The sequence below is a fragment of the Alternaria infectoria genome (genome assembly GCF_024043175.1).
Source record: "Alternaria infectoria strain BMP 0036 chromosome Unknown scaffold_8, whole genome shotgun sequence".
Lineage (NCBI taxonomy): Eukaryota > Fungi > Ascomycota > Dothideomycetes > Pleosporales > Pleosporaceae > Alternaria > Alternaria infectoria.
In genome coordinates, this window is record NW_026250697.1 from 114,700 (window position 1) to 140,225 (window position 25,526).

General features: G+C 52.1%; 11 protein-coding genes across 11 annotated transcripts; 3 read left to right on the forward strand and 8 right to left on the reverse strand.

The window, feature by feature from the left end:
- Nucleotides 1–49: 49 nt before the first annotated feature.
- J4E92_005458 (uncharacterized protein) lies at nt 50–1,172 on the reverse strand (the record flags this gene model as incomplete). The annotated part of the gene is made up of 2 exons (XM_051496839.1): nt 50–928; nt 981–1,172. The coding sequence occupies 2 exons, from the start codon at nt 1,170–1,172 to the stop codon at nt 50–52; spliced, it is 1,071 nt and encodes a 356-aa protein (XP_051352499.1).
- A 2,693-nt stretch (nt 1,173–3,865) lies between these two features.
- Nucleotides 3,866–4,748, reverse strand: J4E92_005459 (uncharacterized protein; the record flags this gene model as incomplete). Its single annotated transcript, XM_051496840.1, has 2 exons — nt 3,866–4,304; nt 4,498–4,748. 2 exons carry the CDS (start codon nt 4,746–4,748, stop codon nt 3,866–3,868), a joined length of 690 nt encoding a protein of 229 aa, XP_051352500.1.
- A 3,320-nt stretch (nt 4,749–8,068) lies between these two features.
- Nucleotides 8,069–10,931, forward strand: FOX2 (bifunctional hydroxyacyl-CoA dehydrogenase/enoyl-CoA hydratase fox2; the record flags this gene model as incomplete). Its single annotated transcript, XM_051496841.1, has 4 exons — nt 8,069–8,230; nt 8,281–8,617; nt 8,667–10,094; nt 10,144–10,931. The coding sequence occupies 4 exons, from the start codon at nt 8,069–8,071 to the stop codon at nt 10,929–10,931; spliced, it is 2,715 nt and encodes a 904-aa protein (XP_051352501.1).
- Nucleotides 10,932–11,090: 159 nt separating this feature from the next.
- Nucleotides 11,091–12,122, reverse strand: J4E92_005461 (uncharacterized protein; the record flags this gene model as incomplete). Its single annotated transcript, XM_051496842.1, has 2 exons — nt 11,091–11,396; nt 11,463–12,122. The coding sequence occupies 2 exons, from the start codon at nt 12,120–12,122 to the stop codon at nt 11,091–11,093; spliced, it is 966 nt and encodes a 321-aa protein (XP_051352502.1).
- A 630-nt stretch (nt 12,123–12,752) lies between these two features.
- J4E92_005462 (uncharacterized protein) lies at nt 12,753–13,839 on the reverse strand (the record flags this gene model as incomplete). Its single annotated transcript, XM_051496843.1, has 3 exons — nt 12,753–13,037; nt 13,098–13,644; nt 13,835–13,839. The coding sequence occupies 3 exons, from the start codon at nt 13,837–13,839 to the stop codon at nt 12,753–12,755; spliced, it is 837 nt and encodes a 278-aa protein (XP_051352503.1).
- Nucleotides 13,840–14,568: 729 nt separating this feature from the next.
- J4E92_005463 (uncharacterized protein) lies at nt 14,569–15,043 on the reverse strand (the record flags this gene model as incomplete). The annotated part of the gene is made up of 2 exons (XM_051496844.1): nt 14,569–14,935; nt 15,039–15,043. 2 exons carry the CDS (start codon nt 15,041–15,043, stop codon nt 14,569–14,571), a joined length of 372 nt encoding a protein of 123 aa, XP_051352504.1.
- A 3,155-nt stretch (nt 15,044–18,198) lies between these two features.
- On the reverse strand, nt 18,199–19,188 carry J4E92_005464 (uncharacterized protein; the record flags this gene model as incomplete). Its single annotated transcript, XM_051496845.1, has 2 exons — nt 18,199–19,033; nt 19,184–19,188. The coding sequence occupies 2 exons, from the start codon at nt 19,186–19,188 to the stop codon at nt 18,199–18,201; spliced, it is 840 nt and encodes a 279-aa protein (XP_051352505.1).
- A 259-nt stretch (nt 19,189–19,447) lies between these two features.
- On the reverse strand, nt 19,448–20,913 carry J4E92_005465 (uncharacterized protein; the record flags this gene model as incomplete). The annotated part of the gene is made up of 3 exons (XM_051496846.1): nt 19,448–20,459; nt 20,509–20,717; nt 20,767–20,913. The coding sequence occupies 3 exons, from the start codon at nt 20,911–20,913 to the stop codon at nt 19,448–19,450; spliced, it is 1,368 nt and encodes a 455-aa protein (XP_051352506.1).
- A 556-nt stretch (nt 20,914–21,469) lies between these two features.
- Nucleotides 21,470–22,648, forward strand: J4E92_005466 (uncharacterized protein; the record flags this gene model as incomplete). Its single annotated transcript, XM_051496847.1, has 3 exons — nt 21,470–21,482; nt 21,530–21,791; nt 21,847–22,648. 3 exons carry the CDS (start codon nt 21,470–21,472, stop codon nt 22,646–22,648), a joined length of 1,077 nt encoding a protein of 358 aa, XP_051352507.1.
- A 1,021-nt stretch (nt 22,649–23,669) lies between these two features.
- J4E92_005467 (uncharacterized protein) lies at nt 23,670–24,335 on the forward strand (the record flags this gene model as incomplete). Its single annotated transcript, XM_051496848.1, has 1 exon — nt 23,670–24,335. One exon carries the CDS (start codon nt 23,670–23,672, stop codon nt 24,333–24,335), a length of 666 nt encoding a protein of 221 aa, XP_051352508.1.
- A 61-nt stretch (nt 24,336–24,396) lies between these two features.
- On the reverse strand, nt 24,397–25,478 carry J4E92_005468 (uncharacterized protein; the record flags this gene model as incomplete). Its single annotated transcript, XM_051496849.1, has 3 exons — nt 24,397–24,816; nt 24,941–25,251; nt 25,430–25,478. 3 exons carry the CDS (start codon nt 25,476–25,478, stop codon nt 24,397–24,399), a joined length of 780 nt encoding a protein of 259 aa, XP_051352509.1.
- Nucleotides 25,479–25,526: the final 48 nt, after the last annotated feature.

Genomic DNA, 25,526 nt, shown 5'->3' on the forward strand with positions numbered 1-25,526 from the left:
ACGTTGCTCATGTTTTCCCTCCACGCTTTACAGCCTCAACTACACCCTCCTAACACCCCCAATAACTAGCCCATCGACTCTTCCCGCCCAACACCCCCACAAACTCCCTCGCCACAACCCTACTCGTCTGCTCACTCGGATGCAACGGATCAAACCACATGAAACTATCCGGACTATCCGTGCTCGTACAATTACTTCCCTGCTCATCACAAAGACTCTCCACGCCCTGTACATTCAACGGCGCGCCCGTCCCATTCAGATAGCTAGACGGGTTATAGTACATATCCGTCATGAGCGCATTGACGTCAAAGGAAGCTACCTTGGCGTCTTCCCAGCGCTCTTCAATCTCCGCGGCAAAAGGCGTGCGGTAGGCGTAGACTTGGTTGAGAGCTGCGACAGTGTTTTGCATGCGGCCGTGGACTTCTGTTAGGTTTTTCCCGGGGGTATCAGGGTAGTATTGCGTTGATTGGAGGCCGCCTTCGCCGGGTCGCTGGTACTGAGGCAGAAGGTTAAGCGGCGCAAGATTCATGATGACGAAGTAGCGGCCGCCGTTTTCGTACAGGCGGTCGATTTGCGAGTATACGCAGTCCATGTAGTCGGCTACGGTTTTGTTTGGGACTTGGCTGTCGGTTAGGAAGGCGCCGTTGCCGAGGTCGTTGGTGCCGATCCAGATTGCGTAGACGGTGGAGGAGGGCTTGCCGGTGAAGAATTGCGTGCCGTTGGATGTGGTGGCTGTGGAGTCGGCGATGAAGGCGGGGAGTTCGTAGCCTGCGATGTCGGGGAAGGGGGCGTCGATGGCGGAGAAGTAGCGGGGTGTTATTTCGTTGGAGCATACGGCGCCTGAGACGGCGTAGTTGTAGAGGTTGGTTTTGGAGTAGATGCTGGCGTAACGAGCCCAGGAGAGGCCGCCTGAAGCTGTTGCTAGGCCCTGTTCATTTTTAGTTGAGGTTGAGAGTGGTTTCATAACACTTTTGACGTACCACAGGCTGCTGCCATGCCACAGGTGGTGCAGAGCCATTGTTGTTGATGAAGTATCCTAGTCGGTTCTCATCCGTGTAACTATCTCCAAACGTCACCAACGTCTTGAACTTTCCATCACGCCAGCCTCCTGCGACACCCCCAGTAATTGCTAGATTAGCGACGAGCAATCGAATCGACCAAGAAGAAACCATTATGAGACAGCCAGGTTGTCGGTAACAAAAATTTGCGCCGAGACATACACAGGTACTTATATCGCTAAGCCTATGGAGGCGGGCGGGACTTCTCCAAAGCACTAATCATTCCTTTCCGCCGATACATGGGGCTAAACCAGGTCGGCAAATACTTCATGATTAATTGCAGCTGGTACGCGGGGAAATTGGGGACGCGAGCCCGGTTGTTCATGGAAATGATGCCGGTCGCGGGAGCTATACGCTTTACGGGTGTGGACGGTCTGGGATCAGGCTAAACAGGTGTGCATTTTCGATCCGAGGCTGGTGTCGATGAACCGGAGATTGAAACCTGGGCCAATAATAAATACGTCGCATCCTCGACATGAACTTGCATTGACCGTGGTCTTTGTGTTGATGTTTGTCAGCGATACACTGACAGCTTTCGATCTGCGATGCTCGATATGTCATCGCTAATTTACGCGCCGGATTGTCATCCTAAGGCACCGTTGCGACCATCCATGAATGCGTTGAGATCACACGTGGCTGGTGGGTCTGGGGCAGACTAGATCTGGGGATGTGTGGTGACGTCGTTGTTGCTTCATAACGTTCTGGTGTGTCGGTCGGTTGCCGCCGAGCGTGCTTAATGTTCCTCCGGCCGAGGTCTCGATGCACAAAACCCGGGATCGCAGTGAGAACCAGAGTTCGGCGAGATGAGCGAGTTTATTGTATGCCGCATGTCGTTCACACTAGTCCATGTGTACAGTCTGCGGAGGTACGAAGGGCACATTCCAATGTCGAAGTGCTCGCTCGGACACTTCGTGGAAGGGGTGCATTAGAAGAATGGCGCAAGTAAGTGTTGGCCTGTCTCATCGGAAGATGGCCCGATCGTGTGTTGTCTTTATATGCTTCTTCTGGAGCTGAAGGCCGAGGATTTGTTTTTCCTGGTACACTTTCGATCTGTCGCTAGGATGCTCAGATCGTGTACTGAATGCGGATCGACATTTTGACGAGACAACCTTTGTGCACGCCAATACTGACATGGAGGTGTCTCGCATCGAAGCCGTTGGTTCCTTGACCGTGCCCGCTTCCCCGGTGCACGCGTCTTGCGCAGGCTATCGCTGGTGGATGCGTCTAACCATATTGGACCAAAGCACTCGATAGTCCAACGTCGATAGCGGTAGTGCTGAGATGGGAACAACACCGTATAGAGTTTGTAGCGAGAAAGCAGAGACTTCATGTAGCTAAAACTTCGGCAAGCCGAAGCCTGACACAATTGAGGGGACTCGATGCCGATGAAGCGGCATTCGGCTGTCTCGTCGCGAAGTCGCAAAGGCGTTGGCGTCTAGCCAGGAAAGCGCCCCATTAGAGCGCGTATCTCGGTACCAGACTGTCGGGGAACTGGGCTGCAGACAAGGAGAGGTACCGATTAAATCCCATTTGCATCGGTCGGCTGTGTTTACACCCCCCTTCTCGATCCGTGGGAGCAAAGACGCAATCTCGACAGTTGACGTAGGTGTGTTGAGCGTGGTGGTTCCTTCCTCACGACGAACCCTCACTCTTCAGGGCCTCTAGCGTCCCATAGCCTGGTCCCTGTTCAGTCGCCCCACCTTCCCTCGTGTGTTTGACCCTCTTTACCTTTCCAAATTCTCATCCTCATTCCATTTGTCCATGTATCGCAGCACCCGTGCCGATGCTGTGCTCCCCTGCTGCATACCATCTACCGATTCGCCCCATCTTCTGTTTGACCAGCAGTCCCTCATCGCGGTCTGGAGCTGACTATTTGCAATGGAGACAGCTTCCACGATGCTACAATCACGCGCCGGTCTCCTTGTCATCAACTCGACAGATCCGTGACGGCATAGCACGGCAGCACCGCTGCGTCGACCAAAGGAATAGCTCCTGCAATCGGCGCCGTCTCTTGGCCGGAGGCAGTGACGAATGTGCTTCTGGTTTGCCTTGAGTTGAGAAGCTTGAAGGAACGGAAGGCACGACTGGAACCCTCACCACGAATTCTAACCTGGAACTGTGAATGTTTGGAGGACGTTTGGAGTGCACATCAGCCCGGCTAGTTTGAGGGCAGCCTGTTGACAGCTACTGGATAAGGTACAATCGCATTCACTACCCGAATCTGAGCATACAAGTCTGACTACTACAGGAAGAATCTCTCTCTACCGCCTATGTCGACCGACCCTCTACACCTCGTGGGTGCACAAGCTGCACTATCATACGTCCTGCGGCATCTACTATACGCTATGTAGCCCACATTGATGCGAGTCAACGCACACGACATCACCGAGTGCTCTTCCGGCCCCTAGCAACATACCTAGAAGCGGATTAGACATACTTCATAAAACAGGACGGGTCATCATTACAACTCAATGTATAGGTTCAGTTCCACATTCTGGAGCTCTGCACGAACTTCCAGCATAAGGTCTTCGAACTGCGCAGCTGTCCAATCCAGTTTCGATGTGAACGGCCACAGCCCAAGTGACTCAAGGAGGTCACCAATCATCTGGACGGATGACGCGTAGTCAGCACACACCCACCTTCTACAACTGGGACGCATACGTACTTCGACAGAGTCTCTACCGATGCTAGCTTGGGCCTCATCTGTATATCGACTGTCAGTACTGCTCTTCAGTAGGATGTTTCGGAGTACTGGGTGATGGCCAACCACAGTGAAAGACCCATTCCCTCCCACGATCGGACAACATTCAACGTTGGAACACAACGGGAGACTCACTTTTCGACCAGTCACCTATGTGAAGCTGCACTATGTCGACTTCGACGTCTCGATATCTGTTGTCGAGCAACAGCCGCTTCAATCGTCGACCTATCCGCGGGTCACGGTCCATGTCCGCCATGGCGCCCTGGTATTCCTGCCACCATCTTCGCACAGCATTCTGGTCCGTAAGACGTCCATTGTGTGATTGGATAATCGGCAAATACTCCATTATCTGCACCCAACCTCCCGGCCGTAGCAATAACCTCATATCTCTGATGTATCCATTCCATCTGCCGCTCTTAATGCCTGGAAACACGAACCGCGAGTGGATGAGATCGTAGTGATTCGCTTTGAATATTTCGGGATCACGAAGAGGATCGTTGAGGTTATGAGCGACCAGGTCTAGGTTCTCGGGTCGGTCCATCTGCCTAGACATGGGATGACTGCTCAGTTTTCGTACCCGCATGCCCTATGTACAGGCTTAACTCACATGGGGAAGATGTCAAGAGCAGTTACCTGAGACTGTTAACACGCTACGATCGATACGAGCCACATTGGAAGTACCAATCTCATCCTGTATGGCTGTCATGGGGTCAAATACGCACCTCACAATCCTCAAACTCATCTGCGCATTGGACAGCCCAGTCTCCACCGCCGTAGCCGCACTCCAATATTGCCTCGGGCTCTCCCATTGGTATTCGAGGGGAGAACAGTCCATCGCCGAAAATACGGGACACAATTTCGTGCTGAGCTGTCAGTCTGCTCTCTTCGCGGTCGTCAAAGGCCACCGGGGCGTAGTAGACACCCTCGTCGAGGGATGTTCTTTGGAACTCTCGGCCCTGGACGCTAACTGTTTCTGTATCTTCGCTCATTGTTACTCACGTCTCTGAGAACACGATAGGATACGCAGGCAACACCAAACGATGGAAAGGGCGGCCCAAGATGAGTTGTGGTGTATGATGGCGATGATGCGGACCTCATGGAAACAGCACGACGATAGCCCGACGCTGTAGGCTTTGCGATCTGCATATCGCTGTGAGCTGGCAACAAGCTCGGTAAAGGCGCAAAATTATCCGATATCGTGGCGAGAGGAAACGTCACTAAAAGCAGGCTGACGAAGTGGCCGCAAGTCTCGAATCACGAATGACCAAGGTTGATCACATTCGCTCTCCATAAAACCAGGCGCTATCTCTCCAGCTTGCTTCTGAGCATCAGGACAATCCCCACGATTCGGTGACATATGTAGCTAGAGAGGCTACTGCATCGGCGGGAGCAACATCCATTTTGGAAGGCGGAAAGATGAGCAGATCGTTCCACTGCTTCCATTCAACATCCTACTCGCTAAGAGTCGGATCAAAACGAGGCGTGTCGCCACTGCGGACTGGCAATCAGGGGTCCACGTCTCCCGTACAAAGGACTCATCCGAGGACCTTCACAGTCATACCGGTACGAAGCATCACCAAATCTCGTATCTGGCTCGTTGCAATTCTTGACACATCGGCATATGTGGTAAGTGTTCAGCGTCAGGTGAGACAGGGGGAGGCCCACCTCCGCCTACCTGGATTTTCTTCACTAGGACATCTTTGCTACTCATGTTAGACAAAAATGCCACCGGAAGCAATTCCGCTGCACCAGAAGCGATTCGCCGTGAAGGCAAGCATTGCTTGCGCTAGTGTATAGATTCGGTCGTTGATGGGCACGTGGTGCATGCCCGGACGGATGGCCCCGCTGACAGTCTTCTCGAAAAACGACACCGCTGACATGGCCTCGGGATACAGGCCCATCAAAGCCAAGCCACAACGTCATTCTTGTGGCTGTTGGACGTGTAGGTTATGACTGGACGCAGCGCCTAGGGGTTCCCATTGTCGCCACGACTATCAGAATCTTCGATGGTTAACAGGCCAGGTGTTGCAACCCTGCTGCCCTGTGCGTTCATTAATCCGTGGATCTTAACATGACAGCTGCCGGTTGATAACTATAGGCTTAGTGTAGCCTACTCTCGGCCAGCTACATGTTTAGGCAGAGAGCATGCCGCGCAATATTCTCCGACTTTCTTTAACGTAAGGACGACAACTTCACACGGCGCCGATGGTTTCGTGAGGGAAACAGCCAATCAACACCTCCGCATCACAGCCCACGCACATTCGATGGATGCAATAGATGCAATGGAAACTCCACATGTATGCAAAGACGCACAGTCGTCGGAGACGGACCAAGCCCCCACACGACTTTTGGTCTGTCGAGATGTATACGGTTTGTTGACGCGACACTCGTTGTCATTTGATCACTCAGGGGCGCCAGAATCTGGATAATGCTGATTCCAGAGGCGTTCTAGCAAGAACGTAGCCTTCAGATGTCGATTCCGACCAGAAATCAACAGGCATTTGTTTCGTGACAAGAGAAAAGTTCATCCGACCCGGACCAAGCAAGGAAGATGAGGCGCACGGGTTACACCCACCCGCATCTGTGGGGGTTTTCGTGCCCACAATCGCACATCGAAAATCTACATCCATATGATTCTTGAGGCTGGTATGTCGACGATGATTACTACTCCTATAACGCCTCCTCGCGAGCTTTGCCCATTCCGTATTCGGCTATGTCATCGGCTCCGATGCATTAGAAAGTAGTGCATCATGTAGGCACCACAAGCAGAAACTTTTCAACAATTTCACCTACACCGGAAGAATTCGCGGCTTGTTCCTACGAGAAACTCTTGAGCACCTGTATCGACCGAAAAGCGCGACTCAAAGAGATGCGAAATTTATGTCCGGCCACAGACTGAGCAGAACATTGTCGTCTGCCTCACTATACAATATCCGTCATGTGGTAGTCGGTGTGATGTCGGTCATGGTAGCGTCCGGCGCACATTCCCCTGCTCAGTGTCTACAAGTCTTTGGCTCCGCTAATTCGACGCCTTACACCTCTACTCAATGACAGTAATAAAACACGGCATGTAATAGGTGCACTCCAGAAGATCTCAACGCTCGGTAAGGTAGGTACGCGAATACTTACAGCGGTCAAGTCCGTCAACGGGCCGAACCGCGCATGATGGGAGCCAGCGTAGCAAGAATGGTACCCAGGACGCTCATGTACGAAAGCGCTGTGGAGTCTCTCGGCCTTGACTTTGAGCGAGCAAGCAAATATCCGGTAACAAGCGGTAACGACGAGGGTCTGGATCCGCAATGCCTTCGGCATAGTGCAGATGTTGAGTGGGTTGCAATGATCCTGGAGGAGAATCGTGTTTGCAAAGGATCGATGATGTCGACTGTGCTTAGTCGGGTGATAAGGTTTGGGCCTGGCTTGTGGGTATTTGACTTCGCGGGCTTGCTGCGCTTGCACAGCAGGCCTCGAACAAGACCAAAGTTCGACAGCAGGCTCTACATTATCTGATCCAGCGAAGTCTAGTAGATTGAAGTCAATCAGAATGCCATCACGCAGCACGAAGAGGTCGACGGGCTCCTCTGTACTAGATTCACTACTGTTACTAGTGATTTATTCGGTGTATTGTTTGGGTAGGACGCCCATCTTTTGGTGACATGCCCAAGAAGAAGAAACCGTCACTTCCAGTGCATGATACAGCTGTGATAGAAAGACACATCCGCCATCGCATCTGTTTCGTTTCCAATACACCACAGTATGGCGATATCTAGGACGCGTACGATACGTGTTCGGGCCTCATGCGGCGCATTTCGCAGCCCCACATCCGCTCAAGAATCATCATTTCATCGAATTTCTCCAGCCAAGACTGTACGCTCAGGATATGCGAGCGTGAGATTGCGCACCTTCTAATCACTATCATGTGACACCCCGGACCCGTCCAGCTGATGATGGGGAGCAAGACGCGGACATGTGAAAGCGTGAGGTGCACGGTGCGCAATCCCCACACATGACCAACTGCCGTCGGGGCCGAGGTAACTCGTCATCATCAACAGCTCGGCTGCTTTCATGAGACACGACCGGGTCAGATCGCGAACGACCCTACTTTTGAGCCATCCTCCACGCATCGAGCCACCTATCCTCTCATCCTCACACTTTCCATATCATACACTTTTCTATCGTGGGATCTTTGCTGATACCCATTTGACTTTACAAGTACCTTTGTTGCTTGCTTGCATAGGAGATTCCTGAAGCGCAACTTCTTTCCGCGAAAGAACGAAGGGGTAGCCTCTTCGAACAGCACAGAAAATACATCATGGCTGCGCAGGAGCTGCGATATGATGGCCAGACCGTTGTGGTCACGGGCGCGGGTGGTGGTCTCGGTCGCGAGTATGCTGTCTTCTACGGCAGTCGCGGCGCGAACGTCGTTGTGAACGACTTGGGTGGCAGCTTCAAGGGCGAGGGCGCGGGCTCAGCGGTATGTCTCTTCAGCTGTAGTCCTTCATTCACTGCTAATTCACCCGACAGGCCGCAGACAAGGTCGTTGACACCATCCGCTCCGCTGGCGGAAAGGCGGTCGCCAACTACGATTCGGTCGAGAACGGAGAATCCATCATCAAGACTGCTATCGACACTTTCGGTCGCATTGATATCCTCATCAACAACGCTGGTATCTTGCGCGATGTCAGCTTCAAGAACATGAAGCAGGCAGACTGGGATCTGATTTACCGGGTCCATGTCTACGGAGCATACAAGTGCGCGCATGCCGCGTGGCCATACTTCAGGAAACAGAAGTACGGAAGGGTCATCAGCACTGCGTCTGCTGCCGGTCTTTTCGGATCCTTCGGACAGACAAACTACTCTGGTATGCACATGCGTTTTGTGAAGAAATGAATGTCTGCTAACTTCCACAGCTGCCAAGCTCGCTCTTGTCGGATTCACCGAGACACTCGCAAAGGAGGGCTTGAAGTACAACATCCTCTGCAACGTCGTCGCTCCGATCGCCGCCAGCCGAATGACCGAGACCGTCATGCCTCCGGATGTTTTGGAGAAGATGAAGCCTGAGTGGATTGTCCCGCTCGTCGCTGTCCTTACACACAAGTCGTCTACCGAGACTGGAGCTATCTTCGAGGCGGGCGCGGGTCACGTTGCCAAGCTACGATGGGAGCGAGCCTCCGGTGCTCTGTTCAAGGCCGACGAGACCCTCACACCCGAAGCTGTTCCAGCCAAGTGGAAGGACATTGTCGACTTCTCCAAGGCCGAACACCCACAAGGCCCGGCGAACGCGCTTGAGCTCCTCGAGCATGCCAATCAGCTGCCACCCAACCCTAAGGGCGAGCCCCTTGACTTCAAGGGCAAGGTCGCTCTTGTCACTGGTGGAGGTGCTGGTCTAGGTCGCATCTACTGTTTGCAGTTGGCGAAGCGTGGTGCCAAGGTCGTCGTGAACGATTTGGTAAACCCCGACAACACTGTCCAGGAGATCCAGAAGCTCGGTGGAGAGGCTGTTGGCAACAAGGGCGATGTTCAGGACGGCGAGTCTGTCGTCAAGACCGCCATTGAGACGTATGGCCGCATCGACATCCTGATCAACAACGCGGGTATCTTGCGCGACAAGGCGTTTGCCAACATGACCGACGAGCAGTGGGACATCATCCACAAGGTTCACCTGTTCGGTACCTACTCCTGCACCAAGGCCGCCTGGCCTTACATGCTCAAGCAGAAGTACGGCCGCATCCTCAACACCACCTCTACCAGCGGTATCTACGGCAACTTCGGTCAGGCAAACTACGCCTCAGCCAAGTGCGGTATCCTCGGTTTCTCCAAGTCCCTCGCTCTTGAGGGCAAGAAGAACAACATCTTCGTCAACACCGTTGCTCCTAACGCCGGTACTCAGATGACCCGCAGCATCTTCCCCGAAGAGGTTGTACAGGCCCTCAAGCCCGACTACAACGCTCCTCTCGTCATTCTCCTCGTTTCCGACAAGGCTCCTGAGCCAACAGGTGGCCTATACGAGATGGGTTCTGGTTGGTTTGCGGCAACCAGGTGGCAACGCTCTGGCGGACATGGCTTTCCCGTGGACGTCAAGCTCACTCCTGAGGCTGTCGTCTCCCAATGGGAACGCATTACCAACTTCGACGACGGCCGTGCCGACCACCCCTTCGACAACGCTAGCGGTCTCAAGTCTATCATGGCGAACATGGAGAACACGAGCAAGAAGGCCAAGAAGGAGAAAAAGCCCACCAAGAGCAACGAGGAGGTCCTCGAGGCTCAGAAGAAGGCCTTGGCCGCTAAGGCTGAAGGCACACCCTTCGAGTACACCGAGAGGGATGTAATTCTTTACAGTAAGTCACCTTGATTCCGTATGATTAACTAAACTAACACTATCTCCAGATCTCGGAATTGGCGCCAAGCGCACCGACCTGCCCTTCGTCTACGAAGGCGACGAGAACTTCCAAGTCATCCCCACCTTCGGTGTCGTCCCCCCCTTCAACGCCGAACCCCCCTTCTCCTTCGACGAAATCGTCCCCAACTTCGACCCGCGCATGCTCCTCCACGGCGAGCAATTCCTCGAAATCCGAAAGTTCCCCATCCCCACCGAAGCCAAGCTCGTCGCCGTACCCAAGCTAGTCGAGGTCGTAGACAAGGGCGCCGCAGGGCTCGTCGTATACGGAAGCGTTACCAAGGACGCAAAGACAGGCGAGGAAATCTTCTACAACGAAAGCACAGTCTTCATCCGCGGCTCTGGCAACTTCGGCGGTCAGAAGAAGGGTGCTGACCGCGGCGCCGCAACGAAGATCCACAAGGCACCTGAACGCGCCCCCGACACCGTCGTTGAGGAACGCACAACCGAGGAGCAAGCTGCTATCTATCGTCTCTCCGGCGACCTCAACCCCCTACACATCGACCCCCAGTTCAGCAAAGCCGGCGGCTTCCCCACACCCATTCTGCACGGCCTGTGCAGCTTTGGTATCTCCGGTAAACACGTTCTGCAGACGTATGGCCCGTTCAAGAATATCAAGGTCAGGTTTGCGGGTGTTGTGCTGCCGGGTCAGACACTGATTACTGAGATGTGGAAGGTGGGTAATACCGTGCTGTTCCAGACTAAGGTTAAGGAGACGGGTAAGCTGGCTATTAGTGGGGCTGGTGCGGAGTTGATGGGGGGTGGGAGTAAGTTGTAGATGTGAAGGAACATGAGAGGGGGCAGGTTTATAGGTATTGACGGGTGTTGATGCCTTGTTGTATATATGTAGTGTTTATGTTATGAGTTCATCTTCCAGAATATGCGTTCGACTTAAAAGCCTGAACCATGACCACCGCTTTCGTTCCGCACAAGGACCTTATTCGTTCCACAGTATATGGTCTTCCCACGCCGGTCGGCGTATTTTGGGAGGAGGAGGAGGCTTGAAGTCATGCGGCTCAAGATAGGTCCCGTAAAAAGGGTCTCCTCGACCCAAATGCGGAAGAGCGTTAATGAAACTATACATGTTGGAGTCGCTCATGTTGAAGTCGCTGTCATCACTCAGAGTGTCTTTCTTGGGCTCGACATCATCATTAGGATCGTACTCCGACTCGTCGGAATGTTCTGTGTCCGCTATATTGCTAGCTTGATGGTAGACCTTGTGTCTTGAGCGAAGCCGGCTGTCCTGTTTGGATTGAAGAGCCGTGTTAGTATGTATGTATATATGATGACAGTGATGAGGAGCACTTACAGAGTTAAGATAACGTTCTGCTTCAGCGCGCCAGTCGTCATTGCCACTCTTCAGCGCAGGAAGCAAGTCCCAGGTAATCTTCGGACAGAGACTTTCCTTGTCGTAGGTAAAAGTAGCTTCAACGTGTGCGCCCTCGGCCTCAAACACAGTAACTACATGCCGCAGCGCATCGAAAGCTGTAGACCATGAGTTGAAGCTAATGTTCCTCTGCCTCAATAGGATGATCAATTTGAAGTCGGTTTTGCGCTTGATGCTGAGGAGCGAGTCGATGCAATCCTGAGTCGACTCGCCGTCACGACTCGTGAAGAGACTCTCAGTATGGAGGTCAAGCGTCAGAGTGCGAAGGAACTTTGACGGATCTAGGCCAACGAAAAACACATCCCTGCGTATGATGTGCTGAAGCTCAATAAGGTCCCCTATATTCCACATCTTAGGCCTCCATGTACCGATGATTTTGTACCACGCCTCCACAACCTCTCGAGCTGTTTCCTGACCCACGTATCCCGGCCTGACGAAGAAAGGGGTCCAGGTATGCATGTAGCAGGGATGCAGGTAGACGGTGTATCTTGTGCCTGGCTCGTACGTCGAGGCCACCTTTTGGCATTCTTCTTCCTTGCCTTTACGTGCGCCTCTACACCGGCGGTGGACGAGGTAGGCCATTGAACCTTGTGTTGATTCAAGTGTAGGCGCGTCCCATACATGCTTGTACACCATGTTGCGCAGTTCCAAGGGGAGGCGCGCTTGCATTTGTTCGCAAAAGGCTAGGTTCCATGTTGCGCAGACACGGCATATCGCTTTCACCAAGGGACGGTACCTATTTGGTAGACGTCATATCAGATTAACGTCGCGATCTACTGAGCATGTAGAGCTTACTTTTTACGCAATCTTTCGTTTTCACGTCGGATGCGCGTCCGTGGGCTGAGCTCCTCCAGCGGTTTTGGATCATCGGTCATTGCCGTCTCCGTGGCTGGACTTAGACAGCCTGATCGGGTGAGTGCATAGTGGAAGTTGACGCACAGTGGCTGGATACATGAAGTGAGAAGGCGCTCTAGTGGCGTCGGAACAGCTAGCGTTGCGACGACATGACGTCGGGAATCTCTGCGCTACTTCGCTGGCTGACATGCGTTATTATTCTTACGATGTTGTATCTGATCACAATCGGGCAAGGTAATGTCTACTTCCTCGTATCTTCAGAAAGTACATATCTATAGTGAACGCAGCTCTTGTAAAGATACTAAAGCTTCACGAGCAATGCTGCCCAGTTCAACAAATTGACAAGCTTCCTGCCTTCTAGTCATCCCCCTCACTCGCGCTATCCAGCTCATACCCCTCTTCAATCTGATCCTCTCTAAACATAGTTCCATAATATCGCGGCGGCTCATAAGGGGTCCATGGAGGTTCCGGAGAAACAGATTTGCCATGTTCATCGCGGTCAGAGTCAGTTTCTTCATAGCCTAGGTAATCGTCTGACTCCCAGTCATCCTCGCTGTAGTCCCTGCTCTTAAGTTCCCGCGGGTCGTAGTCTGCGTCGTTTTCGATGCGATAGTGTTTGTGATGCTCGCGTACGCGGGAATCCTATATGTTTGTAAGTCACTATGTGTGAGGCAGCAAGCGATGTAGAATTAGTGTGCTTACACTGTCGAAGTGACGAGCGGCTTCCTCTCTCCAGTTGGATTCGGGATTCTTCAACGCGGGGAGCATGTTGAACACCAATTTCGGTTTAAGATCTTGGGCGTAGACAAGAAGCAGCCTTACGTCCGCGCCTTCTTCCTCAAATTTCTCGATCATGGGTCGGAAGATGTCGAAGACGGTGAACCAGGGATTGAGTTGGAGGTATGACTGCTCCAACCGCAGCCTTAGTTTGAAATTCGCCTTATTCTTTATCTGGAGCAGCGCGTCGACAGTTCGTTTCGATTCGCTGGTGTCCTTGCCCTTGTTCCTTAGGAATCCGTCGGTAGTAAGCCTGAGTGTCAACTTGCGCACAACAGTTGTAGTATCCAAACCGACAGAGAAGGCGTCGCCACGGATAACGTAGTCGAGTTCGTCTGTGGTTCGTAATTCCCATATGTCGGGTTTTACTCTTGAGATCGACTTGTACCAGAATTCGACAATCTCCAAGGCCGATGCATCCCCTAGGAATCCAGGTCTCATAAAGTATGGAATTTGTCCATGTTTAGGGCAGCTGTCCACTGTTCCCGGGTGATGCGTTTTTACTAGAGTGTCGCAATCTATGTCGCCCCCAGAGCAATTCCACTTAGGATGATATGTTATACGAGTATCTTTCAGTGTCTTGTCGTCCCAGACGTATGCGTATACAATGTCGCGAACTTCACGAGGCAAACGCCGTTGCATTTGCTCGAAGAAGGGGCGACTCCATGAGGCGGTGAACGCCGAGAGAGCTAACGGAAGGTGTCTGTGTTGGAGTCTTGTATGAGGTCTTTGCTCGAGTTCATAGAGATCAAGACTTACTCGCGCCGGACGTCTCTCTTGCGCTGTCGCGCTCTTGCTTCTTCGATTTTTAATGCTTTGATCTGCCTTCTCAATGCTGAGATAGTTCGCGTAGCTGTACGAATTCTGGGAGGATTCAGCACAAGGTGCACCAGTGAAGCTCTAGGAGCTTTGCGTACGTATCGTTCGCGTCTAATTCCATACCCTTGATGCTGCAACTACGTTAGAACTGATCTGACATGAGGTGCTGACAGGGCCCAAAGACCTACGCGCGAAGCCGCTGCACTGCGGACTCAGCCGATAGCTTCCAATCGATCATAGCTGCTCTCTCCATGGCTGTTTTTGGGTGGCGTGATCAATGCGGATGAACCTTGGGGGTTGAAGTCTTGTCGCTAAGAATATGAGGTGGCACGGTGGATAGGCGCTCGCGCTTTAGTGGCATCGGACCGGCTAGCATTCCGAAGATCCGAATCCCTGCACTATTAAGACGGCCGCAGTATATCATCCATACAACATGGTATATGTCAGTGTTCACGAACGTCTGATGGTTGCGAGAGATTTATGTAGCATCATATGTATTGAAATGACTGAGGAGCTAACTAGTAAGGGTAGTAAACCCGAGTGAGATAAGTGATCACGTGATGCTATTCCGGCCTTCTCAATCGGAACCTGAATCTGGGTCGTACCCGGGTCCATCTACGTGCTCAGACTCGGAGGAGGCACCCACCCAGCTGGGCGCGTCGAAGCTCTCCCAGTATTCGTACATGTCTTTAATTGCCTCACTTTCTTCCATTTCGAGATCCTCTAGTAAGTCGTTCTTCCATTGTATGAGGTCACTTCCGTACTGACGTGGCGAAGACACTGCACCTGAATAATTTCCTCGACCATCATGGCGATACCTTTCAACACTGTCATCGCTATCGCCTTCATCGCTGTAGATGTCTTCATCCGTTCCGTAAGGAGTATCGCCATCTTCGGGACGTGAAGTGGGGTCATAATCGTCGTTGTTTTCGATACGATAAGCCCTGTGTATGTCGCACAGACGTGTAACCTGGTTCACGCATATGGTCAGATGAAGTGAGTAGGATATGGATGACGGGAAGATCTTACATTGTCAAAGAAGCGTACTGCATCCTCTCGCCAGTTGGATTCTGGATGTCTCAGAGCGGGGAGCATATCATACTTCGGTACTCGACGTGGGTAGAAGCTGTCGTACACGAACTGGACCCGCACACGACCTCCCTCTTTCTCAAAGTTGACAACTGTATCCCTAAATGTGTCGAAGATCCGCTGCCAAACGTTGAGCCTAATGTATTTTTGGAGGACCCGAAGAGTCAGCGTAAAGTCCCTTTTCTTCTCGATGGACAGAAGCCTTTTGAAGTGGAGCTTATAAACATGCGCGCCGTCTGATTCTTCTTCGAGGATCGCGATTGTTGAATCAGCGTTCAAAACGACAGCTAGCCTTCGCAAAATAGCTGCAGGCTTCAGACCAACATGAAATTTGTCTTGATGAAGGAAAGACGGTATGTCAGTCACATGTATTCCCATTGCATAGTAGTCGTTGCCGCGAGCCAAGCGACTATACCAAGCTTCGATCATTTCAAGGGCAGAGTCTTGCCCGACGAAAACTGGCTTTATAAAGTATGGTGCCAAGTTGTGATGGCAGCCGTCAATCGCATCCGATTCGACAAACGTCGTCATGGCTTTCTTGCAGTCTTGCCGCAAACTCCGGCAACGAGAGTCCATGATGGGTATCATACCTAGGTACTTCTGTTTGTATCGGCCAGAGTTTTACTGTCCCAGATGTGCGAATAGACCATATCTCGGAGCTCGCGGGGTAGACGTTGTTGGAACATTTCGAAGAATGGAAGACTCCAGGCTGCAGAGTACCGCCGGATAGCTGACGGAAGATTCCTGGTGGGTAGAACTACATTAAGCTGGGGATGATCTCAAGTTTCCGAGCTCTATGCACTTACCGGAGAAGCGCATCAATCTTCCTTTTCGTCATCTCTTTGCGTTGTTTTTGTAACGCATCGAGCTTTGCATTAGTAGCTACGATTTCATCCTTGACTGAGTTGACCCTGACGCAGTTTTTAGTACAGTTTTGGAGATTGGAGAATTTCTGGAATTCACATACTCTTTCTGAGCATCGAGGTCCTTCCGCTTGATGCTGCCAGCTCGTTAGCACAAGAGCGAAGTGGGGCCGAATAGTCCGTCTCACTCGCGCAGACAGTCGAGCGCTGATTCCAGGTCTGTATCCATTGTTGCGGCTGTATATGGCGATGAGCTCACACTGTGGGAAGCGTGGGGAGTGTGAGACGTACGGCCCTCGGGGGAGGGGGTCAAGAAGTTAAGAGTTGGGATTACTGTATGTTTATCGACTGCGGGCATGCGGCACAGCCGCAACCTCGGAACATTCCGATCCCTTGTCTCAGCAACAACCCTGAAGCGCAGCGAGCTGCAACTACCGAAGAAGACTCCGCACCCATCCATTAACGTTTCCGTCCCCGCCTTCCTCCCTAGGACTTCCCTGCAGCCTACAGCTTTATTTGCGTACCACTTACGAGCCATACTTAAACGACCTGCGCCTCCCGGAGCCATCACAACCACAATTCTGTCTCGACAACCTTCTATCCAAATCAGAAGGTCGTAAACCTGTGTCTTCGAGCAAATTCCAGTTCCAATAATCCTCCTGCCCATCGTCTGGATTGTAATGCGGCTCGTCCTCCCCTCGATAATGTCTGTCCTGATTCCTAATGCGACAGTCACAGATCTACTCTGCTTGTCAGCGCGGTGCTTGCATGATGATAACGAGGAGGCTAGTATTACCGAGTCCAGATACTTGATCACGCCCTGCTTCCACGTCGCTGGATCATGGCCTCTGACGATTTTGTTGAGGTCTACATAGACATACGGCATCGGGTGAGGGCCCCGGCTACAATGTATAGCCTGGACGTCGACGATAGCTCCTTCGTCGGCAAGGGTCTTGACTATGGGTTGCATGAGATCGAAGAAGTCGGGCCAACAGTTCAATCGGAACTTAGGAGTGCATATACGAAAATTGAGTCGAAATCCAGCCTTCTTCTTGATCCGGTGGAGAAGATCGAAAGACTTTCGGCGTGTAGCTGCGTCTGGCCATTTGCAATACGGACTAGCGAGCCTAGACGTGGTCTCGTCGAAATCGATGGTGAGAGTCCTGAGGACTGTGGCTGGGTCTAGGCCGAGTTTGAAACGATCTTCGCATATGGTTTGTTTGATCGACTCCCGGTTATCGGGGATCGTGAAAGTATCTGGTGTGAGTGTAGATGCTGCCTCGTACCACGCCTGCACTATCTCCAGGGCTGTCTCTTTGCCCATGAAGTCGGGGCGAACAACATGTGTATGGCACCTCGGATCAGAGTGGCCAAGAGGACCGGACTGCTGATTTGGCTGTCTTATAGAGTTAAGATACTCCGTATTCCAGATTTGTGCATATATCATCTCGCGAAGCTCGGTAGGCAGTAGCTCTTGCATCCTAGCAGAGCATAACATGTTCCAGGCTCTCGATAACTGCTCACAAGATTTTTCGAGCTCGCTGTGTATCAAGCAGCGTCAGCGATGAACAAAATTGGGTAGAGCTGGCGGTCACTTACGCCTGCACTTCCGTCTTCTTCTCCGCTGCTGATAGCCACTCATGTCTCGCTGCTGTACGCTCCCTCTTCTCTGCAGCAGCTTTTCCGCGTTTCAAGCTAGTCAGACAGGTCAGATTCTCTGCAGTCCAGGCAGCAGTGTATGAGAATGGAGATACAAACATGAACAGTCTGTTACACGTGTCGCGCACGTCTTGTTCCAAGTCGTGTGAACTTTTCATGGTGTTGGTATCGCGCGAAAGAAGAGAAGATGGCTGTCTCAGTCAAAAGCGTGTACTCTCCTTCGGCAGTCATGAAGTGTAGATTATCATCATGTTCGTAAGGCGAAATCGCGCTAGATTAGCGGTTTGCCCCACTTACGCGTGCTTCATGGGTGGCCTCACGATTATTGAACTCCTCATGTGCCAAGCTTGTACATTTGCATGTGGTTAAAATGTTGAGATTGATGTGGTATCGGCACAGTTTCAGCTACGCATCCTTCCTCTCGAATGAGGTAAATCCTCCTCATGGCACACCAGAAGGCCCAACAAAACGTTTCCATGCAGCGACATGAGGATCAGAGCCTGGGTCGTCTTCTTCACTACGATAGTAGCGGTGGTATGGTCTGATATACTCATCATCGATCTTAATCCCTTGTCAGATATCACTACATAGATGAGTTATAACCATCTCACCTCTTCATAGTAATCGATCAGACTCTGCTTCGTGCTCTGCTTCCAAGTTTCTGGATCGTAGTTCCTGACCAGGTGTGCGAGATCGGTGCTAACACCCGGGCCCACGTCAATGCAATGCGGGCCGGAAGGATCATAGTCAGACTTAACACTGACGTGGGCTCCTTCCTGCTCAAACACCTTGACGATGGGCCGCAGGAGCTCAAGGATTTCAGGCCACATGTTGAGACGAATGCAATCTTGGTGTATTGTGAGACTGAGCTTGAATCCAGCTTTTTTCTTGATGCGCAGAAGGAGATTGAACGCCTCTCGACGCGACGTAGCGTCTTTGAAGTTGGAGTCTTTGTGGCCTAGCGCGAGAGAGGTGTCGGAAACTTCGATAGTGATCTCTCGGAGAGCAGTGGAAGGATCTAACCCCACCTGGAAGTTATCTTTGCATATCACCGTCGTGAGGTTTTCGCCTAGGTTGTGGCTGCCGAGTACCAGCCAGCTGCAGTAGCAGGTTTCAGCTGCGTAGATCTCGTACCACATATGGACGTTCTCTTTTGCAGCTGCATCTCCTACGTATTCTGGTAGAACGACGTGTGAGATGCGCAGGATACGATGAGGTAACCATGCTTCGCCAAGTCCAGGTTCGTCCTTTGCCCTCATGGCTACCTCAAAGCCCTCTCCGCCTTTCAAATATTCCTCATCCCAGAATTGGACATTTATCATGTCTCGGATCTCCCGAGGTAGACGGTCATGCATTCTGGCGTAGTATAGCTTGTTCCAAGCTTTCGAGTGTGATTCGTAAGATGCTTCGAGTTCTTTGTTCAGACTATGTCTGTAAGCGAATACCTACCGTGGGGCTGCATCTTTCCGGGATTTAAGCAACTCACGCTTTCCACTCGCCCCAATCATCATTACTCCAACAGTAGCTAGTTGCCATCCATGGCTCGCTTGATGCTACGATTAGATCATCTCAGTCTTTGACTGCATCTGGTACGAATGTGCTCACCAGTTCTGACGACGTTTTAAACTGCGTGGATTAGCTAGGACGAGCAGCGACATAGTACGGCAGCCACCTACTGAAATACTCGATCCTGTACGCGTCGTAGTTCTTGATCAAGCTCACGAAGATTCGCCATGTTTGTTGTTGAGGATAAAGAGAAGTGCGACGTTGTTCGAGGTTACAGGTGTTCCTTCCCCGCCTTCTTTGTTTGGTGCAGCCTCGGTGGAAGCGAGTTGACAACCACAATCATGACTGGCTCGGAACCAACGGGACCTCTGCCACGTCGCGCCACAGTGCGTCTGCCATCTTCGCTACCTGCGCCATCTCCTTGACATCATGCACCCTCACAATCTGCGCACCACCCCTGACAGCCGCCGATACAGCAGCCGCCGTCCCCCAGACCCTATCTTTCGCTTCCGTGACCCCCGTAATATCGCCGATAAACTTCTTCCGACTCGTGCCCACAAGCCAAGGAATGCCTTCTAGACCCGGATACCTCATCAACTCATCCTGTCGGCGAAGTAGTTCAAGATTATGTTCCTTTGTCTTCGCAAAGCCAATACCAGGATCGAGAACGATACGCCAGCGCCTGACACCCGCTTTTTCCGCGGCAATAACGCGCTCGACGAGTTCGCGGCCTACGGTCTTTATGATGCCATCGGGGTAGGATGTCATCTCAGGACTGGTCATGGTTTCCGGCGTGCCGCGCATGTGCATGAGACATACTGTACAGCCGAGTTTGCCCATGGTGGAGAGCATTGTGTCGTCCATGGTACCTGCACTGACGTCGTTGATCATGTTCGCGCCGGCGTTGATGGCCGCTTCGGCGACGCTGCCGCGGTATGTGTCGACGCTGATTGCGATGTTGTTTGTCTCTGGTAATGAGCGTATCAGCTTTACAGCTGGCAGGACACGTGCTAGCTCTTCTTCGGCGGAGACCTGGACAGCACCGGGTCGTGTTGACTGTCCGCCTACGTCGATTATTGTGGCTCCGGCCGAGATGTGTTCGCGAATGGTGTTCGCTAGGGTTGCTTCATCGATATTGTAGTTTTGGCCGCCATCGGAGAATGAGTCCGGTGTGACATTCAGGATAGACATGATCCTCGTGTTATTCGCTCTCCGAGAAGACGATATCGGTGATAGATCTGGTCCAAGTGGCGTCAGCGGCACCAGCGGCACCTCTGATTTAAGGAGTCTTTTGAAATGGCGTTTGATTTGATTCGAGAATGGGTAATCTTCACGCTGATTGCGCAAAAGTCTAGAGAGGATCAGCACCGTTTCACTGGCCAGATAGATGGTTATCTTACTCAACAAGAGGGCGTAGAACGAACTGCCTCTCGAACATCAACGCATGCGGGATCGTAAGTCTTTCGCTGGAACTTTTCTCGTTTCCATGAAGTAAAATGTCCAAATCAATATTTCTAGGTCCTTTGTCGATGACTTTAACGCGGCCCATATCATTCTCAACTTTCTGAAGCGCGTCTAAGAGTTCGATTGGTGACAGACTAGTTTCTATCTGTTTGTGTGAATTTGACGTTTGGGAGAAGGGATATTATTTAGCATACCTGACAGGCACCATTGACGAAGTTGTCTTGATCGAGTACGTACATGGCTTTGCTCTCCCACAAACTACTGGTTCGTACGATCTTTATTTTTCCACCTGACTCCATCTCTCTGCATGCACGTTCAATCATGGCCACTCTGTCGCCCATGTTGCTCCCCAAAGCAACGACGGCAAGTTCCTTCTTACGGTAGACTGGTTTGTAAGAAAAAGCTTTCCGCACATCTTGCGATGGAGGCTCGCGCGGAACGCGAGAGTCGGAGGGTGCATCACACTCCTGGCGTTGAGTGGGTGACGAGTGAAAATTCGATCGATTAGAGACTTTGCTGTGAATGGCATCAACTGAGAGCGCTACACGGCGTGGACACCGTGATGGGGCGGCCCTGAGCGTGGCTAAACATCTGGATGCATTAGTGAACATGTTAGCATGTGACGCGGTGGGACAGACAGAGGCAGGCGCGCGATGCCGACAGCCTTCCCCGGATGACACTAGACGATAAGCGGTTAGCGCTCTCCGCGTGAGACATGCGACGTGCCTCGGCTCACGGCTTACAGAGAGTCGACCAGGACTCCTCAACCATAAGAAAGGGCCCGACTCCCCAAACCTTAAGAATTCGCCCGAGTCCTCGATCCACTCGTCTTGCTTTCTCGCTGTTGAAATACCTCGCATCTTCCCTCTTTCAACCGCAAACCTCCATACCGTCATCATGGCTTCTCCACGTACGCATTCACGCCTCATTCACATGTGCCCAGCTGACAAACCTCAGAGCAAATCCGCACCAAGCTCACCGACCTGCTGAAGATCCAGCACCCCGTCATGCTTGCGGGCATGAACGTGGCTGCTGGACCCAAGCTCGCCGCCGCCGTCACCAACGCTGGAGGTCTCGGTGTCATCGGCGGTGTCGGATACACACCCGACATGCTCCGCGAGCAGATCGCCGAGTTGAAGGGATACCTGAACGACAAGAACGCGCCATTCGGTATCGACCTGCTCCTTCCTCAGGTTGGAGGCAGCGCGCGCAAGACCAAGTACGTACTGGGCGATCCATCACATGCCAGAAGGCACGCGACTAACGGCATATAGCTACGACTACACCAAGGGCAAGCTGAACGAGCTCGTCGATATCATTATCGACTCTGGCGCCAAACTATTCGTCTCCGCCGTCGGTGTCCCACCCAAGGCCGTCGTCGAGAAGCTACACAAGCACGGAATCCTCTACATGAACATGATCGGCCACCCCAAGCACATCAAGAAGTGCCTCGACATCGGCGTCGACATCATCTGCGCACAAGGAGGCGAGGGCGGAGGACACACCGGAGACGTTCCCACATCCATCTTCATCCCAGCAGCGGTCAAGATGGTCGAGGGCCACAAGTCGCCTTTGACCGGCGAGCAGGTACAAATTGTAGCTGCCGGCGGTATCTACAACGGCCAGTCGCTCGCTGCGATGCTCACATTCGGTGCCACCGGTGTCTGGGTCGGAACACGCTTCGTTCTCTCCGAGGAAGCCGGTGCACCCAAGGCCCACCAAGAAGCCGTCCGCACAGCTGGCTGGGACGACAACATCCGCACCATCATCTTCACCGGACGCCCACTCCGCATCCGCACCAACCCATACGTCCAGAACTGGGAGGAGAACAGGCAACAAGAGATCAAGGATCTTACTGCCAAGGGCATATTGCCTGTCGAGCATGATCTCGAGAAGATGGGCGACGACCTCGACGACGAGACTATGGACAACGCGCGGCCGTTCCTAATGGGCAAGGTCGCTGCCGTTGTTAACGAGAGGAAGAATGCGAGGGAGATTGTGGACGAGCTCGTCACAGATGCTGTCAAGTGGCTGAACATTGGCAACTCTATGATCGTGTCCAAGTCGAAGCTATGAGGAACCATTTTACGTAGTTAATTATGATGCATCTTTCTCTGTTCTCATTCAAAGTCCCATGAGCCTTCCCTATCTGCAGAGTGCATGGTTTAGATTGATTACGTCTGCAAGATAATGCGCCTCGGTATAACCTTGGAACTAGCCAGCGAGCTAGTGCTGACCATCATGCGACTGATGCCACCGCATATGCCCCGATGCCGCGGTCAAAGGAGCATCTTTTGCGAGGTCCCGTTATCAGAACAACCACCCCGGGCGATACTGCACCTCTGGGATTGGGCGTTTGTGTCAAAACCTTGGGAAATACGCTCCCGAGGTCTTTGGTGTACTAGCAATGGAACCTCACCCTTTTAGGACTAGCGTTTCAGCTTCTCAGGTGTCACAACTCAAACTTCGGTGTTTTGCACGATGGAAAGTTACAACCACGTAGCCGACGTCATGACTACACAACGACAAGCTTTTTTACAAAGGCGCGATGCTGGCTTGCAGATAGAACTGGCCGCTGCAGAAAGGCAGTTATCCCAGCATGTCATGCGCTACGAGATGATAGAAGGCTATCTCCAGGCGCTCAGCGACATAGGAAAGAGGGAAAAGGGAAAGAGGAGAATCGTAGCGGCTATGAGCAGGCATACATCGTCAGTAAATTCAGTGCGGAGCTTACGTCGATAATAATGCCCAGACAGCAAGTGGGAGTACGAAAGCGAGAATGGGAGGCTACAAGGGCTGAAAAGGGAAGTAATGCGCGCCCAGGGCTTGTCCAGAGGAGGGTACGCGATGTCAACACCATGTCGCATTCTTTTCAGTCTACTAATCAATCGACGGCAGTCCATTCGAACAAGTCGCTCAAACGCATGCGCAGATATCTTGTCTTTGCCTCGCTACTAAGATGCAAGCCTGCCTACCACGGGAACTGCGTGATTTGATATACGACTACATCTGGGATGACAACTATCACCGACTGGCATCGTGCTATATGTCTCCGAGTCCTACTATCGGACACGGTTTTAGATGGACGACAGCTCACATGCATCCTAAGATTGGCCGTACTCCGCGTGACACCAAGCCCATCGTCGTAAACCCTGCATACGTCGACCCGGACACGGCCCGAGAAGCCCTGGAGGCGTACTACCGCGTTGCTGCGCACCAAGATTACGCTTTCCTGGTCAGATGTCCAGAACAAATGCATACCATACTGCACGAAGATGCGTTCAAACTTGGTGTACTACCCGCAGAGCATCTGAGGGCAATGGATCTATATCTTACACAGGAGCGATCTGAAGTGTGGCTACCCTGGACGATCGATGAAAACAAACTCAGCAAAGCTTTCACGCAACTCACTGAAGGTATTCGCCGGAAGAAAGACTTCAAACTCTGCATCACATTCATCCAGACCGAGATCCGATTTAAGCAATGGGACTTGCTATTCCGCATTCTAGGCCCCCTTTGGGCTGCTTTCCAAGCTGCTGGGGCGGAAGTGCATCTATACTGGCATTATACAAGGACACTCGAGCAAACAGATATGCTTAGGTGGGTGTTCAGTCTTGATCACATTGTTAGCGTGTGGACGCCTGAGTTGGAGTGGAAAGGGGAGATTATCGAGCATATAGAAAGGGAGGGGACATTGTTTCCGAGAGCGGCCAAGCACTTTCGGTGGGAAGATCGAGAGGAAGAGGAAAATGAGTCTGGTTGATGCTAGAAGAAGTGCACTAGTTGTGACGATGGTCACTATGTAACCGATGTTAAGCCCCCATCTAGTCCTGCTGAAAAGCCCCCAAACTCTCATCATTCCAGCTCAAAAACTGTCCATTGAAGCCCTTTACATCCTCCGCCTTTGCCACAGCCAACCTCGCCATAACATGACCCGGCTGCTCCGGCTTCAGCAGTCCACCGTCTTTCTTCAATCCACTGAACTTAGTCCTATCTTTCTCGCTCATGCGCTCGTGGTGCACTTCGCGAATTTCACGCTGCATCTCCGTGTCTACAACACCAGGGCGGATGGAGATAGTAGTGATAGAGGGCTCTTCTACGGAGAGCGTAAGGGCAAGGTGGTTCAACACGGCTTTCCCCGCGCCGTAGCAGCCCCAGCCTTGGTAGGCGGATGTTGCGGCGCCGGAGGAGGTCAGAAGGATGGTACCAGAAGTCTTGCGGAGGTAGGGGAGGGCGGCTTGGACCTAGATAAAGCAGGGGGTCAGTTTGTTGCATGAGGCCAGGATACATAATGTTGATGTTCAAGGTCTGAGCAAGTATCGTCGATAGAAGGAGGAATGAATAGAACAGAACGAGACTTCGACTTACCATGCCAACCGCACTAAACACATTAACATCAAACCCCTTCCTCCACTCCTCAGGACTACTATCCGCCACCTTCTTCACCGGATCCAGCGTCCCGTGATTCACAATCAACGAATCAATGCGTCCCCACCGCTCGTTCGCCATATCAACCGCTTTCTGCGGGAGCGAAGCATCCGCCATATCGCCAGCGAGTACAGCTACTTTCTCGTTGCCATATTGGGATTGAAGGGCAGACAGAGCCGATTCAGTACGCGAGACTAGGACGACTTTGTGGTTTCGCGAGAGGAGGTGGTGCGCAATAGCTTGGCCGATGCCTACGAGAGTGGATTAGCAAGGGAATTGGCGGTATGAGAGCCTGCGTTGGTGTTGACTACGCTTGCACGTGTAGCTTTTTTTACACGTCTGGGAGGTTTGCAGACCACGAAAGTGTAATGCATATTTTGACTAGAACAGAAAGCGAGGTGATGGTGCATTTAGTGAATAGATACATACCTCGAGAAGCTCCGGTAAGAATAACGACCATTTCTTTGAATTCACTCATCTTGACTGTTGTTTGGGTGGGTTAAGTTCATATGTCGGGACGGATCGG